This window comes from Nannospalax galili, unplaced genomic scaffold (assembly GCF_000622305.1).
Source record: "Nannospalax galili isolate Female #2095 unplaced genomic scaffold, S.galili_v1.0 scaffold685, whole genome shotgun sequence".
Lineage (NCBI taxonomy): Eukaryota > Metazoa > Chordata > Mammalia > Rodentia > Spalacidae > Nannospalax > Nannospalax galili.
The window spans coordinates 2,726,583-2,742,754 of record NW_008353482.1 but is presented as its reverse complement, the minus strand read 5'-3'; the positions used below and the strand labels follow the sequence as shown (position 1 = coordinate 2,742,754).

Below are 16,172 nucleotides of genomic sequence, written 5' to 3'. Positions count from 1 at the left end.
CCCCCCCAATCCTGGCCCCTCTCCAGCCTTTCTCCACAACACTTGCTCAGCATGGCTGACTCCACTAGGGTATTCACCCCTGGAAAGCTGTTGCTTTCTGACTTGTCATCCCTAGGACCCCAGCTCCAGGGACACTGGTGGACACACGGCTGTGCTGATACATGCTTGCTGAGAGAAAGGTGGCAAGCATTTATTAAACACCAGCCTTTATTAAAACACCTCAGTGGTTTTGCAGAGAAAATGAAGAACAAGCCACATTTTCCATAAATAACTCACTCTCTGTAAAACGGTTTTTTTTTTTTTTTCTTTTAGTTGGTGTTGTAAACATTAATCTGTTCTTGTTACAAAGGTATTTTAGTGGCATACCACGTGGAAATTGAGGATATTTCCAGTGACGGGCACATGAAAATCCACCTCATTTTATTTATGAAGAAAGTAGACCCAGAGAGGTTGAATAGCTTTCTTGTAATCACACAGCAGAACCTTAAGCAGGTTCCCTACAGACCAGAGTGAACAGACCCTTAATGTGAAAACGCTATGCATAGGATGCCATAGAAACTAGACACACTCAGAGCCTCAGTTCTGGATGGGAGGGGCCTTTGGGGTATGTGAGCAGGTATACGACACAGCAGAGACTGGGGAAGCCTGGCAAAAAGCCCACCCTGAACAGCTCTGCTCACCCCAGTAACCTGGAGGTGGAGGGATGAGGGGCAGACAGGCAGAGCAAGAAGCCTGGAGGAAAGGCCTCCCGCTTGGGTACTGTGCCACTCTGGAGAACACAGAAGCTTCTGGGTCAGTGTGAGGTGCAGTTGTAGACTACAGGGACCCAAGGAACTCTCCCTGCATTGAGGACATCTATGACCATGCAGAGTGAGGCCAGGCACTCCTGCTGGCTTTCAGGTGGGGTGGGAGGAAAAGAGAAATCCCTGATAGCCACCCAAGTTAGCCTGGCTAACTCTTTAAGCTCTCTCTGGCTCTGCTCCTAAGAAAATAGCTCAGAGGACAGAGAGGCAGGGAGAGAGGAGAGGGGAGAGAGAGGAGAGAAAAGGAGAAAGCGGGTAGAGAGAGAAGGGGGGGTTTCTTTGGCTTTTGGGGGGGTCTTTTTGAGACAGGGTCTCCTTGTAGCTCCAGCTGTTCTGGAACTCACAGAGATCCACCTACCTCTGCCTCCCTAGTGCTGGGATTAAAGGTGTGCTCAGCCACACCTGGCTTCTCTGGCTGTTTTTAAAGAAACAAGCGTTTTCAAGTTCAGCCTCAAGGCACTTGACATACTGCTCTGTTTGAACATGGGGCCAGCAGGAGCTACAGATGCCCTCCTGAGTCTCTGATGTCTCTGATTGTGAGTGACTTGCTGCGCAGACACCTCACAGCTGCCCCGTTGCTGAGGTGGGTTCTACATGCCTGTAACAATCACCTTCAGCCTCACATTCTGCTAAGAGTTGGTTCTGAGATTTGAGCATTTTCTATTGGGGAATGCTGGTGGTTTCCCAGTCACTTTTGTTTGTCTGTCAGAAACACTTCAGCATCCTTTACCTGCACTTCCTCTGGGCTGGGCTGAGTAGCGGCAGGAGAAGAGCTGTTCTATAGTTGTATGTGAATGCAACCTTTTCTTCATTTCATCCTCAGGAGCCGACTTTCCCGCTTCCTGTAACCTGACATGATTGTTTCCTGGCCTGGACTCCAGAAATGGTCATATGGACCTCACAACAAAAGAGTTTCTTTTTCTTTTCTTTTTCTTTCTTTTTTTTTTTTAATTATGGGTATAACTGTACTGCCTACACATATATAAGTGTACAAGTTTCATACAGTGCCCATGGAGGTCAGAAAAGGGAATCAGATCCCCTGGAACTGGAGTTACAGATGGTTGTTAGCCACCATGCAGGTGCTAGGAACCAAACCCAGGTCCTGTGCAAGAGCAGCCAGTGTTCTTAACTGCTGAGCTATCTCTCCAGCCCCATGAAAGGATTTCTTTAGGGAACTCTAGGTTGAATGGAGTTTTCATCCCTGCAGGACTTATCAGAGCCTTTTGTGTCCTGATGTGCTTGGTAGACCTCCCATAGGGTTCTTTGATTCCACTGGTTTGGGGCTGAGTCACTCTGGAGATAGAGTTTCCAGGGTATATTTGGTTTAGGCTGTGAGGGAGCCTCTGTGTGATATTGATCAGAAGATACCTCAGTTACTTAGGACTAGTCCCACAATTCATCAGCAGTTTTTACTACAGCCTCAGGCCCTCCCCCTCATATCAGGCCAACTAAACAAACTGTTCTATCAGACTCACATAGCCCCTCAGTCCAACATGTACCCATCAAAGGTCTCCAGGCTCTGGTGGCAAATCAACAGGTGTCAGGGCCCAGACCAGGGTTTGGCTGGGGACAGCTGCCTGCACAGTTTAGTCTGGGAACACTCCTCAGCCCTGGCCTGCCACATGGTGTTCTCCCACTGCACACCTGTTCATCCCATTGCCAGTGTTCCAGCTGTGCCCTGTCCTTGTCCAGTCCTTCTGTCCCCCACTGGGACAGTCCCCGCCTCTGGCTTCCCACATAGTGTCAACTCTAATCATTGTCTTCCACTCTGGGGCATATGCCCATGGGATGAATGCCCTGACCATCTGGCCCTCCTTCATGCCTGAGCCCATGGTTCCTTGGGGTGAGGGACCATGGACTGCCCCTGGACTGAACGTAGGGGTAAAGAAGAGCAAGAAGCCTGAGAGATGAGATGTGGAATCAGAGCTACCTGGCAGGTAGAGGTGACCCTAGTCAGCATCAGAGTGGGCTAGGCAGGCTTCCCTGGGGCACCTGTTGTTCCAGTGACTGAAGGGACAATTGGTGGTCAGCTGGCCTGTTCATAAGCTCAGGGACCCAACCCAACTCAAGGCCACTGTCAGCTTCACTTGGGCTCTGGGGAAGGTTGCTCAGGTGTAGGTAATATCTGGGGTCTACCACTTCCTGGGGCTGAAGTGGCCTTTCAGAGTTCTGCATTCACATAGAGGCTAGGGCTTGGCACAACCCCACGAAGGATTTTCCCAGGAACTGACACATAAGGTGTCCTTAGCAGCCCAGTGTCACCGCCCTGGTAACTGCAGGGGTGTGGGGAAGGTTGAGCCAGGGTTGAGGCCCCTTGGACAAGCCACCCAGCCTCTGGGAGCCTCCTTCAGCTTGCAAAAGAAGTAACTCTCCCTTCCCTAAGGGGTGGGGAGAGGATGAGGGATTATGTGGAACTGCATCATGGGCTGCCACTCTTAGCCAGTGTCTGTGACCAGGACAACTGAGGCAGGGGCCTGCCTGCAGACAGCTTGAGGAGATGATGAAGCCCCAGGGCCAGGGGAAGGATGTGATGGGGTCAGATGCTCTCAAAGCCTTTGTAAAGCCCCCGAACAGAGGGGCTACGGTCCCTCCTCCGAACTGTAGATTAATGTGGAATTCTGGGATCCCCTGGATTCCAGCCACACCCTCTGAGAAGTGAGGTTGGCTGGCTGTGGCCTGAGGGGGGCCAGGTCCAATCATCCTGCCTGGTTACTAAGGTGAGGGCTCTTGTTCCCTTGAGCTGGGGGCATGTCTGTATCACTGTGTGTGGCTCTGGGGCTGGCAAAGCACATTTGAGGAAGAGAAGGAAATGTGGACATCAACCTGGCCATGTGAGGTCCTTTCCCTGCTCTGCTGGACCTGAGGCTGGGGGCAGAGTAACCCCACCGAGGAGTTCATGCTGTGTAAAGCTTACTTGAAGAAGATGAAAGCACATGTAGATTGTGAAGGCATCCCTTTGATTTCAAAACCATAGGCAGGATAATATAATCGGCAGATAAGACCCTGTCACAGATGGAAGGGCTTTTCTTAGGAGCATCAAGCTTACTCTCTAAAAGAAGGAAGTGAAGAGAGGAAGGAAGGGGGAGGGAGGAGAAGAAGGGGAAAAGAAAAGCAGAAAAGGGAAGAGAAGGAAGACTATTATATCAGCACCGTTAAGAGGAAAAAAGGGAAAGGAAAGGAAAGATTATAGGTGGAGCCCACACCTCTATCCTGAAGAAATTCATGTCATTATTTAGAATTTCCTTGTGTTTTTGTTTTTTGTTTTCGTCTTTTTGAGTCAAGGTCTCCATGAGCCACAGCTGGCCTGGAACTTGCTGTGGAGACCAGGCTGGCCTTGATCTCACAGAGATCCATCTGTTTCTGCCTTCCAAATGTGAGGATTAAAGGCTTGCACCACCACGCCCAGCCCTTCGCTTATTCATTTTAAGTGCTGTACAGCATTCCCTTGTTTCAGGGGGTGCAGAAGCGGCCCTACACCCTTTAAGTATTCAATGCTGCAGTGTTCAATGCTGCTGTGAGCAGTTTTACACATTTCCTTGAGCATATATGCTGGAATTTTCTAAGACAGGAACTAAAGTACAATGGCTGGGTTGTACTATCATTTAAGTTTGTTCAGGACCTTGAGTTTCAACTCCAAACTTTATATGCATCTTTTAGCAAAGTAAAATGTAGAGAGATCTGAAAGCTGGACAAGGACCTCCATTTCCATCTCACTTGACCACTCACTTGGGTGCTTTTCCTGGAAGAGGGACTCTGTTTGTTGGCAGAGCTCCCAGTACACAGCCTGCTGGGGGTGGGACTCAGGGGGCCCAGATGGCTGGTCATGCCTGGGGCTGGGGTGTCTAAGACCAAGAGAAGAGGTTCCTAGTGAGAAGAACTAGACAGGGACTAAAAGCCAAATGTGCCATTTACAAAGAAAGGGCCTGAAGAGAATGACCAGTGGAAGGCTGTACACAGCTTTGTGTTTCTTCCAGGGCAGCTGATGTATTTCAGTAAACACCTCTGGCTTTCAGCTGGGAGTCAGTCGAGTACTGGCCCCAAGTTCCTGAGGTCAAAGGAGGTTCAAGCATGCTAGAAAACAGAAGGGAACAGGCCACTCTATGCCCTTGAACTTGTTTCTCATTGTCCCCTTAAGAATAACTTTATTAAAACTCTTTAGGTTTAGTGGGCATAGTGGCTCACCCCTGTAATCCAAGCATTCAGGAGACCTCAGGCAGGAGGATTGTTATGAGTTCAAGGCTAGCCTGAGCTACAGAGTAAGACCCTCTGTAAAGCAAAACAAAATTTAAAAATCCCCAGTACTAGCTTCCATTTTCCCTTCAGTAATCTGATTTCTTGGCCTGAGGACTGTCGTAACCATGACATGGGTCAAACTAAGCACTGAGACTCTGATTAGGCTGAGCTTTGGCAGGACTTGGGTCAGTTGGGATTTATTTGCCATATATCACCGTGGGATGAGGTCACCTGGAATGGGGAGACTCATACTGCTCATGAAGTAATTTTCAGTGTGCAGTCCTGGAGGGGTGTGTGTGTGTGTGTGTGTGTGTGTGTGTGTGTGTGTGTGTTACTGGTTCTCAATCTTGACCACACTTAAAGTGCCTCTTCCCTGCTTCCCTCTATTAAAATTCACTCACCCAGACTGTTCATTGTGCTGTGGTTCGGGGGAGAGGGAACTGTCCATCAGGCAGAGGGCAATAGGAACATCAAGCTCCAGAACTACAAAGCCTGCTTCCTCTCCAAGCTTATCAGCAGGCACCGTGCAAGCCAGCTGTGGGTTCGGGGAGGAGGGCCTTGCAGCCACGTGGGCGCAGGCTGCACAGCTAGTGGCATTCGAATCTCTTGTTCCTGGCAAGTGTGGTGGTAGATTTGTGAATGTTAATTTACACGACACTGTGGGTGTACATGCTGTCTGAAAAGAATGCTGACTCTCACATGCCTGGGAGAGCAGAGAGGCGAACTTACTGGACCCACAAGGAGCCCCTCCCCTCTACGGATCTTCTCTATTCTCTAAACAGGGAAAAGCTTTATCTATTTAAAAAGAAATAGTTTTATGTCTTTTTGTATACATTTTCAGGCCCCTGGAATGTCAGAGATGGGCATACACCCGGTTGGACGCATGCCCAGCTGTTTCTGAACAGGAGGCTGTAGCCTGACCAGGTCCTGGATGACAACCCTGTGTCCAACCCAGGTGAATAACCCTCCCCAGAGGGTTACCTGGCTCATGCTGATACCTGGGCTTTTGTCCCCAGCAGGTGCCAGGACACTGGCTGGCACGTCATGTGCTCTGAAAGAGTTCCTGCAGGGATGTGTCCTCCTGGTCACATGCCTACTCCTTCCACTTCTCCCCCACTGTCCATGGGGCCAGTGTTCTGAGCCCTGGGGCTCACCTAGTGTGCAGAGGCCTCCCCTTCCTGGCTTGGGATCCACCTGAGGAAGGCAGGGTGAGGAATTGACCCATCCTGGGTCCAAAGACCCCTGCTTACAGCCCCAGGTACTTAGGGCTTCCCACTCCTGGGTGCTCGGTCATCTTGGATAGAGCAGGCCCAGGAGACCAGTAAGCCAAGCCAACACTATCGTGTGGCTCTGACAGAAGGGCAAGGGGCACTTCCACTCAGCCTGCTTAAGACCTGGGAACCCCTGACCTGGCTCAAGGAACACTTAGGGCCACTCTGGTGCTCCCTCCTGCTAGAGGCATGTGACTGTCCCCTTTCCTCTGGTACATTCCATGCCCTGAGGGTGAGGCCCACTGAACTCATCTTGGATCCTGAGTCTCAGTGCAAAGCAGGGGGCAGAACGCTGTCTCCACTGGGCAAGTGAGCCATGTAGGACCCCTTACTCCTGATTTAGGAGTGCAGTCCCCTGTGATGTAGACAGGGGATCTTGTGGCTCACACGCATGGGCATGTGGTCCACAAGTGCCAGTGTAGCACACTGGAGGTGGGAGCGCTAAGACAACAGGTATGAGGCATAGGGCAAGAAATATGGAGTCACCTCCTGAGAAGGGGGTCTGATGTTTGAGCTCTCTCTCTCTCTCTCTCTCTCTCTCTCTCTCTCTCTCTCTCTCTCTCAGTAGGAGGAAATCAGCCCTTCTAGAACAGCATTCCACAGAGTGGAGATCTCAGTTCTTCAGCCCTGCTATTCTGTCTTCAGGCCTCAGGCAAAGTTCACTCACCTTTTGGGACCCAGATGTGGAGCTTTTCAGTGAGCCACGCTTGAAGGAGCTGCTCATCTTCCTCAGGGACCCCATGGGTGCTCGTGTATCTCCCCACGGTGAGGCCCAGCCAGCTGCGTGGGAGCCCCTGGCAGGCCAAGACATGCACAGCTGCCCTTTACCAGGTTGTGCACCAGGGCTTGGAGCCTAGAGCGAGGTTGGTGCCTGGGACAGCCCAAGAGGAGCTGGGCTGGTTCCTACCCTCTGTGGCACTCTCTCCCAGTGTGCCCAGACCAGACCGCTTCTATAACATCTGTAAGCAGGCTTAATCCCTCCCTCCCCCATGGGTTTATAGACAGATTTAGCAAATGGCGATTGGAAGTAAATCTACTTTGAGAAAGTGGTAGCTGTGAAGGGTAGCCATGTGGCAAGGATTTGGGGGACCCAGAAAGGCACACTGTGAGAGCTTCCAGCACTGTTACCCAAGACTCCTTATTGGACAATGAACAGGCTCCCAACGGGTCCATGTATCAGCAAGATGAGCAACCAGGACTAAACTGTGGGTGGGATGAGGGTCCCTCCTCCAAACCACCAAGGTGTGCTTTCCCCCATTGATTTGGTAATGAAGCAGTGTCCCTTGTTATGTGTGTCCTGTGTCCAGTTTCATGTCCATTCCACATATTCTGTGTGGGAGCGCTAGTTATCTTATTTCAGGGGTGGGGCCTTCCCCCTCTAAAGTACAGGGCAGGACACAGACGGCTATACTGCTGTGCCAGGTAGAAGATGGGATGAGGGGCATGCAGCAGATCCAGCAGTCCCCCCAGATCCACTCTAGTCTGCTCAGCATGTCATCTTTGTGGGGGCCCTCCTTGAGGTGGCTTCATTAGGCCTGTGTATCCCCTAGTGTGCAGACTAGCAGAGTGAGGCTCAGACAGCACAGACAGGGAGTCCTACTGCTAGAGGCAAGGAAAGATCAGGACAGATGGGCTGAAGATAAGTAAAAGATAATCTTCCAGAACCTCATAGCCCAAGGTCTAGCTCTGTCCACCTTAGGTGTGGCTTCCTGCCCCAGGAGGCCAGCTTGCCTGTGGAGGGTCAGAGGGTGGAGGCATGACCTTTGGGAACCTGACTTAGATGACCAGGGAGTCTGCCTCCCCGGCACATCCCTACCAAGCAGGGCTAGTCCTCCACTCCCCAACTCTCTCAACATTCCTGTCAATCATTCAGTCCATGCATCTGGAGCTTTGACCATAGCCTTCAACAGGTGCTTGGGTCACAGTGATGAAAGCGGGTGACAGTCCCTGTCCTCTTGGAGCTGATCTCATTGTGGGGAATGAGACCCCTTTGAACAATAAAATAAACAGGAGGATGGAGACTGGTGGGTGTCCTGGAGGGAAGGAAGGAGCAGTGAGCAGTCTGGGAGTGGTTAAGTTTAGGTGGGGAAGGTCTCTGAACAGGACCTTCAAAGAAGAAAGTGTGTTCATACTTAAGGAGCGCTCTGTGCAGGAATTTGGGGGAAAAGTTTTCAGCCACATGCAATGCTCAAGGCAAAGGCCTTGACTTGGGGGTGTACCAGGAATGTTCCAAGAAGGGCAGGGGGTACACTGCTGGAAAGGAGTGCTGGAGGGGAGAATGGGGGAGTCTGGGTGTGCCCCTCAGCTATTCTAAGAATGGAGGTTTTGTTTCTCATTCTGATTGATAGTTTAAAGGGTCCATGCAGTTCCTAGACTGGACTAGCCAGAGGCCAGTGAAAAGCAGGGAGTGTCAATGGAGTGATGACTGCTGGGACACAGTGGTGACTGTGGCCTGGTGGGGCAGTGACCTGACTTCAGGGAGAGTTTGAAATCAAAACTGAGTGAATGTACTAAAGGGTTGATGCAGACAAACCAAGGAACCGCAAGGTATTGGAGCAGAGCAGGTGAGAGGACAGAGCCACTGCGGTTAGGTGGGCACAGTGGTCTGTTCCTGACGTCCCAGCATGGGGAGGCTGAAGCAGGAGGGCTGTTTTAAACTCAGGAGTTGAAGGCCAGTTCAGGCAACAGCAGGACCCTGAATGTCTCAAAAACAAACAACAGGGATGGAGGGCTGTGTGAGGAGCAAGTCTGGGGAACTTTCTGATTTCCATGCTGCTACAAACCACAATTTTCAGTCCTCTCTGTGGCCTCACAAAAAGATTTGGACTCTGCTGACACCCCTTTGATACACCATCCTAGTTCTCTGCCTGGTCAAGCAAATCCTCAACACCCTGCATGGTCTGGCCTCTTGCATCCAAAGTGATTGTTATCTGCCTTAAGGTTCTCTGCAGGCCTCAGGCCTTCCTCACTTTTTGTCTCAAACCTAAGCAACTTCTCTCTGGCTCTTAGCTGTTATCATCTGACAACTCCAGAGGGCACCTCTGACCCTGATCATGGTGCTGGTCCAGTGCTGGTCCTTGCTCCTTGCCCTGCCTTCTGAGCTGACTCCCCACATCACAGCTCAGAGACACATACCTCACACTAAACGTTATGCTCACAGCTCCCTGGCCTATTTCCCACAGTCAGTCTCCCTCCAAGTTTGTCCTCTCGGGGGACTCCATGAGGAAGACAGGCCTAGGAGTCTTTGAAATTACCCTGTGTCCTGGGCCCCCACCCCTATTCTAGCCACCTCCAAATTGTCATCTCCAGGATAGCTCAAGGGTCAATCTAATTTACGCCTATAAAGAATGATGCTGAAAATCTGCAGATGTGGTCAAATAATACTTCTGTTTAAAAACCCTTGGAGTGAGGCTGGAGAGATGGTTCAGCAGTTATGCACACTGGCTCCTCTTGCAGAGGACCCAGGTTCAGTTCCCAGCACCCACACAGCAGCTAACAACCAGTTCTCTGTCTGGCATTACAGGTAAAACACTCATACACATAAAATAAAAATAAATAAGTTAAAAATAAAAACCCTTGGAGCTTAGATTAACCCAACCTGCCTGCAGGGTGCCATTGCTGCCTCATTCCTCTTCCTCAGGTGCCTGACCTCCAGGCTTTGCTTTCTGGGCCTCCTGCCCTGCTCTTTGAGCCTCACAAATTGTCTTGTCCTCAGCAGTATTTAGATACTGTTCATGGCCCATGGGTCTAAAGCCACTTGGTGATTCTCTCTCTCTCTCTCTCCTCCCCCTACCCCCACCTCCTGGCTGCCCTTCCTGGTTCTTTTGGGATTGTATGGCCCAGTTCTATCACTTCCTTAACTTTCAGAGCATGGGAAAAATGTGGACCCCTCCCCCAGCTTTTCTAACAGAGCTGGCACAATCCTAGCACCAAAACCAGACCAAGAGAGGGCACCTTAGGTCAATCTGCTTGTGAAGCTAGAATGATGTAAAACCCATGAAGAATATAGTAACAAACTGAGCCTAAGGGAATTCTGAAAGAACAGCACCCCATGGCCAGCAGGCCCCACCTTATTCCCCTGGAATGCAAGAACAACTCAGCACTAGGAAATCCATTCATACAGTTAAGCACATTAACAGATTAACAAAGAAATGCGCTATGATCATCTCCAAGGCTGCAAAATCATATGGCCCATCTCAGTGGGGCCCAAAACAACAAAAGACAGCAAAAAGCTCTGTGTTTAACAATTTGTGCAACCATTCCTTATTAAAACAGAAATCTGCAACTTGACAACAGGTGTCTATAGAGACGTCTTCTAGACACCATGCTAATTGGACAAATACTAGAAATATTCTCAAGAATATCAAGGAAAGCAAAGATGCAGCTGTCCCAATCAAATATTTTTCTGGAGGTTCAGCCAATGAAAAATGAGAAAACAAAAAGGCAGTACAAATGCTGGAAAGGAATATTTAAAACTCCCTACCTGCTCATAAAAGTCCAGAAAAGTAGCAAGCAAACTGTTATAAAGAAGGTTCAGCCAGATGCCAGATACTCAGTCAATATAGGACAAAGTAACAAGAGGGCTCTGATCCCTGGCCATTTTCAATTATTCAAAATAATTCCCATCAAATTTCAATCTAGATAGCAAAATGTTTCATAATAAGTCTAGCAAGAAGCATGGCAGTTCTGTGTAAAGAAAACAAAATGTTATGAAAGGCCATAAAAAGTCTTTGGCAGGGCTGCACAGCCTCCAGGCATCCTGATGCCAGCACTGAGCGTCTCTCCTTCTAGCCTTGGTACAGGCCCATTTCTTGTCTTGGCACCCCAGACACTGGGGCTAACCTCTCTGCCCAGAGCCACCACTGTGTCCTGATCCTTTGCATCTGGACCAACCCAGTTCCTCTCTGTGATCCCCAGGAACCCTCTAGGACTGGTCCCGCCCTCACCTCCCTTTACTTCCCTGGGCTGCACAGCCTCCAGGCAACCTGGTGCCAGCACCTTTCCTAGTCCCCAGGAGCCCTCTGGGCCTGGTCCCATCCTCACCTCCCTTTGCTTCCTGAGCTGCACAGCCACCAGTGTCCTGGTGCCAGCACCTTTCCTGGGTAAGTTCAGCATGCCCATCACACCTTGACTCCCCCAGCCTATTGTACCCTCCCAGCTCCCCTGCCATGTCTCTCCTCCTAGCCTGGATACTGGCCCATTTCTTGTGTTGGCACCCCAGACACCGGGGCCAACCTCTCGGCCCAGAGCCACCACTGCTTCCTGCTTGTTTGCATCCAGACCAACCCAGTTCCTCTCAGTAGTCCCCAGGAGCCCTCTGGGCTTCTTCAGGCCTCCATCTCCCTTTGCATCCCTGGGTGACACAGCCACCAGCTTCCTGAGACCAGCATCTTTCCTGGGCTCTACTCCCAGTCCAGCACAGCCCCCAAATTCCTGAAGGCAGCATCTTTCCTGGAGGGACCCAGACCTTAAGAGAAAGTCTGAGAACATCTGAGCCTCATCTCACTTGGGCCTCTGTGGGAACTCCTGAAGACAAAAGCAATTTAGCCACTCCAATATAAAACCAAAAGAAAGAACCTGAAGCCTAGACCAACCAACTTTTCATGCCCAACAAGTAAACCACAAAGGCACATAAAGTTTACAAAAAGAAGCAGATCTAAACTCAACAAAGGAAGGCTTGAGTCTCACACAAGAATCAGAAACTACAAAAGAAATTCACTTGTCAAAGTCACAGAGAAAAAATAATAACATGAAAAACCAAAATAATATATTCCCATCAAATACAAATAGTCCTCTGGTGGAGTACAATGAGAATTCCCTACTAAAGATAACACAGGACATAGAATGCAAAAGAACAATTATAAACATGATAAAAAAAATTCAGTGAATTTAAAGAACACACAAACAAAGAAATTAAACAACTGAAAGAAGATAGGGATAAACTTCTGATGAATTCAGAAAAGAGATAGAAATATTGAAAAATACTCAGGCTAAAATGAAGAAGGAAATGAAACTCTCAGTAAGCCAATTAGAAATGTCAGGAGAAAGCCTCACCACTAGGATGAATGAAATGGAAAACAGAATATCAAGAGTGGAAGATAAAATGGACAAATTATACCACTCAAGCAAAGGTTATGAAAAATTTAAAAAATACAAGAATGCAATATGCAGGAATTATGTGACACCACAAAAAGCCAAACTTATGAATCATAGGCATACAGGAAAGAGAAGAATCTCAGGATGATGGTATGGACCAGATCTTCAACAGGATTGTAGAAGACAATTTCCCAAAATTAAAAAAAGACATGCCCATACAAATACAAGAAGGATACAGAACACCAAACAGACAGGACCAGAAAAGAAACTCTCCACAGTACAGCATAGTAAAAACACTAAATGTACAGAACAAAGGTAAATACTGAAAGCTGCAAAAGAAAAAAAAAAGTCACATATAAAGGAAAACCCATCAGAATTAGGGCTGACTTTTCAGTGAAAACTATGAAAGACAGAAGAGCCTGGACCAAAGTATTCCCAGTTCTAAATGACGACAGATGCCAACCCAGATTACTTTACCCAGCCAAAATGTCTATCATAGTTGAAGGGGAAAGAAAAATCCTCCATGACATAAACAGACTGAAAGAATTCATGTCCACAAAACCAGCCCTTCAGAGAGTTCTTGAAAAAATACAAAGAGCTGAAGAAAGGAACGACTATACACAAGGGGTGATGGAAAGAAATTCAATGAAGGTATAACTGTAGAAATACACAGCTACATCAAGAATGTGAACAGAAATAAAAACAACAAGATTTAATACACATCTTTCATTAATAACTTTAAATCTCAGTGGACTGAACACCCTAGTCAAAAGATACAGAATAGTTGAATGGATTAGGAAACAAAACCCATCGGTTTTGTTGTCTGCAAGGAACTCATCTCACTTTCAAGGACAGGCACTACCTTAAGGTGAAAGGACAGAAAAAAATATACCAAACGAATGGTAATAAGAAAAAAGCAGGCGTTGCAAAGTCTGATAAATAGACTTTAAACTAAAACTAATCAGAAGAGACAAAGATAGCCACTTCATTCTGATCAAAGGAACAATAAACCAAGAAGATATTACAATCATGAACATATAATCACAAAACTCTGGTGCACCCAACTTCATAAAAACATTACTACAGGACTTTAAGACCCAGATTAATCCCAACTCAGTAGCAGGCTTCAATACCCCACTGTTCACATTAGATAGGTCAACAGGACAGAGAACAGAGAGGTATCTGAATTAAACAATACATCAAATGGACCTAACAGACATCTACCAAATATTCCACCCAAGCACCAAAGAATGTACTTTCTATTCAGTGCCCCATGGAACTGTCTCCAAAATCAACCATGCACTGGGGCACAAAACAAATACAAAAAGATTGAAATAATTCCATGCATTCTATCAGACCACAATACAATAAAGCTTAAAATTAACACCAGAAGAAACTCCAGTAACCACATGAACACATGGAGATTAAATAACACATTCCTGAATGATTAATGGGTCAAAGGGGAAATTAAGAAAGAAATAAAAGTATTCCTTGGACTGAATGTAAAGGACAATACAACACAACAAAACCTCTGGGACACGTTAAAAGCAGTCCTTAGAGGGAAGTTTATAGCTCTAAGCACCTACATTTAAAAAAAAATTGGAAAGAACACAAATAAATGACTTAACATTGCAACTCAAGACACTGGCAAAGCACCAACAAATGAACACAAACCCAACAGACAAGAAGAAATAACAAAAATCAGAGCAGAAATTAATGAAATTGAAACAAAGAAAACAATACAAAGATCAACAAATCCAAGAGCCGGTTCTTTGAAAAGATAAACAGGATTGACAGACCGCTAGCTCAGTTAACAAAAAGAAAGAAAGAGCACCTCCAAATCAACAAAATCATGATGAAAGGGGAAACATCACAACAGACACCAGAAAGATACAGAACATTATAAGGAAATCCTTTAAAAACCTATATGCTGCTAAATTTGAAAACCTAGAAGAAATGGACAGGTATCTAAAAGCATGGAAACCACCAAAACTAAACCAATAAGAGATTAAAAGCTTTAACAGACCCATAACACATAAGGATGTTGAAACGGTAATACAAAACCTCCCAACTAAAAAAAGCCCAGGACCAGATAGATTTACAGCAGAAGTCTACCAGACATTTAAAGAGGCTCTACATCTAATACTACTTAATTTATTTGAAAAGATAGAAATGGAGGGAGAATGTCTAAATTCTTTCTATGAAGCCAGCATCACTCTAATACTAAAGCCAGGTAAAGATACAACCAAAAAAGAAAACTATAGACCCATATCCTTAATGAACATAGATGCAAAATTTTTCCACCAAATACTTGCAACTGCATACAGACACACATCAAAAAGATCATCCACTGCAATCAAGTTGGATTTATTTCAGGGATGCAGGGATGATTCAATAGTTCAATATACGGAAATCAATTAATGCCATTAACCATATAAATGGACTCAAATACAAGAACCACACGGTCATCTCAATAGATGCAGAGAAGGCCTTTGACAAAATTCAACATGCATTTCTGTTCAAAGTCCTACAGGGAATTGGACTGGAGGGAACACACCTCAACATAATTAAAGTCATATACAACAAACCCACATCCAAAATCATAGTAAATGGAGAAAAAATGGAAGCATTCCCATTGAAAAAAAAATCAGACAAGGCTGTCCACTATTCTCACTTCTCTTTAACATAGTACTTGAAACTCTTCCAAGAGCAATAAGACAAGAGAAGGAAATTAAAGGAGTAATAACTGGAAAAGAGATCAAATTATCCCTTTTTGCAGATGATATTATACTAGAAACACCAAAAATTCTACCAGAAAACACATAGAAATTATTAATACATTCAGTAAAGTGGCAGGTTGCAAAATTAATCTACAGAAGTCTGTGACCTTTCTATATACAAATAACAAGCAATCAGAGAAAGAGTACATGGAAACACTCTCCTTCACAATAGCTGAAAAAAACTAAAAATATCTCAGAATAAACCTGACCAAAGACATTAAAGATCTCTACAATGAAAATGTTAAATCCTTAAAGAAAGAGATTGAGGAAGACATCAGAAGATGGAAGGACCTCCCATGCTCATGGATTAGAAGAATTAATATTGTGAAAATGACCATCCTCCCAAAAGCCATTTATAGATTCTATGCAATGCCAATCAAAATCCCATTGACATTTTTCACAGAATTGGAAAAAGTCACCCTAAGATTCATATGGAAGCACAAAAGAACTTGGATAGCCAAAGAAACACTGAGCACTAAGAGCAATGCTGGGGGGATTACCAGACTTTAAACTGTTTTACAGAGCTATAGTCATAAAAACAACATGGTACTGGTACAAAAATAGACCCATAGATCAGTGGAAAAAAATTGAACACCCAAATATGAGTACGTGCAATTTCAACCACCTGCTATTTGAAAAAGTAGCCAAGAACCTTCACTGGAGGAAAGACAGCATGTTCAGCAAATGGTGCTGGCAAAACTGGATTTCCACCTGCAGAAGAATGAAACTAAACCTCTATCTTTCACCTTGTACAAAAGTCAACTCCAAATGGATCAAAGAACTTAATGTGAAGCCTGAAACTCTGAAACTGTTAGAAGAAAACATTGCCAATTCCTTACAAGATATAGATGTGGGAAAGGATTTTCTAAACTGGAAATCTATTGCTCAGGAAACAAGTTCAAGAATCAACAAACGGGACCTCATTAAACTCAAAAGCTTCTATACATCAAAAGAAGCAACCAAGGAAGTGAAGAGAAAACCCACAGAGT

General features: G+C 46.4%; 1 protein-coding gene across 2 annotated transcripts in view; it reads right to left on the bottom strand.

The window, feature by feature from the left end:
• Positions 1-7,102, bottom strand: part of Trpm1 (transient receptor potential cation channel subfamily M member 1) — a 133,922-nt gene extending 126,820 nt beyond the window's left edge. For both annotated transcript variants that reach the window (XM_008850607.1, XM_008850606.1), the window contains exon 1: positions 6,975-7,102. In XM_008850607.1, the coding sequence (XP_008848829.1) occupies positions 6,975-7,049 (75 nt within the window). In that variant the 5' untranslated portion in view covers positions 7,050-7,102. The remainder of the gene's footprint in view (positions 1-6,974) is intronic.
• Positions 7,103-16,172: the final 9,070 nt, after the last annotated feature.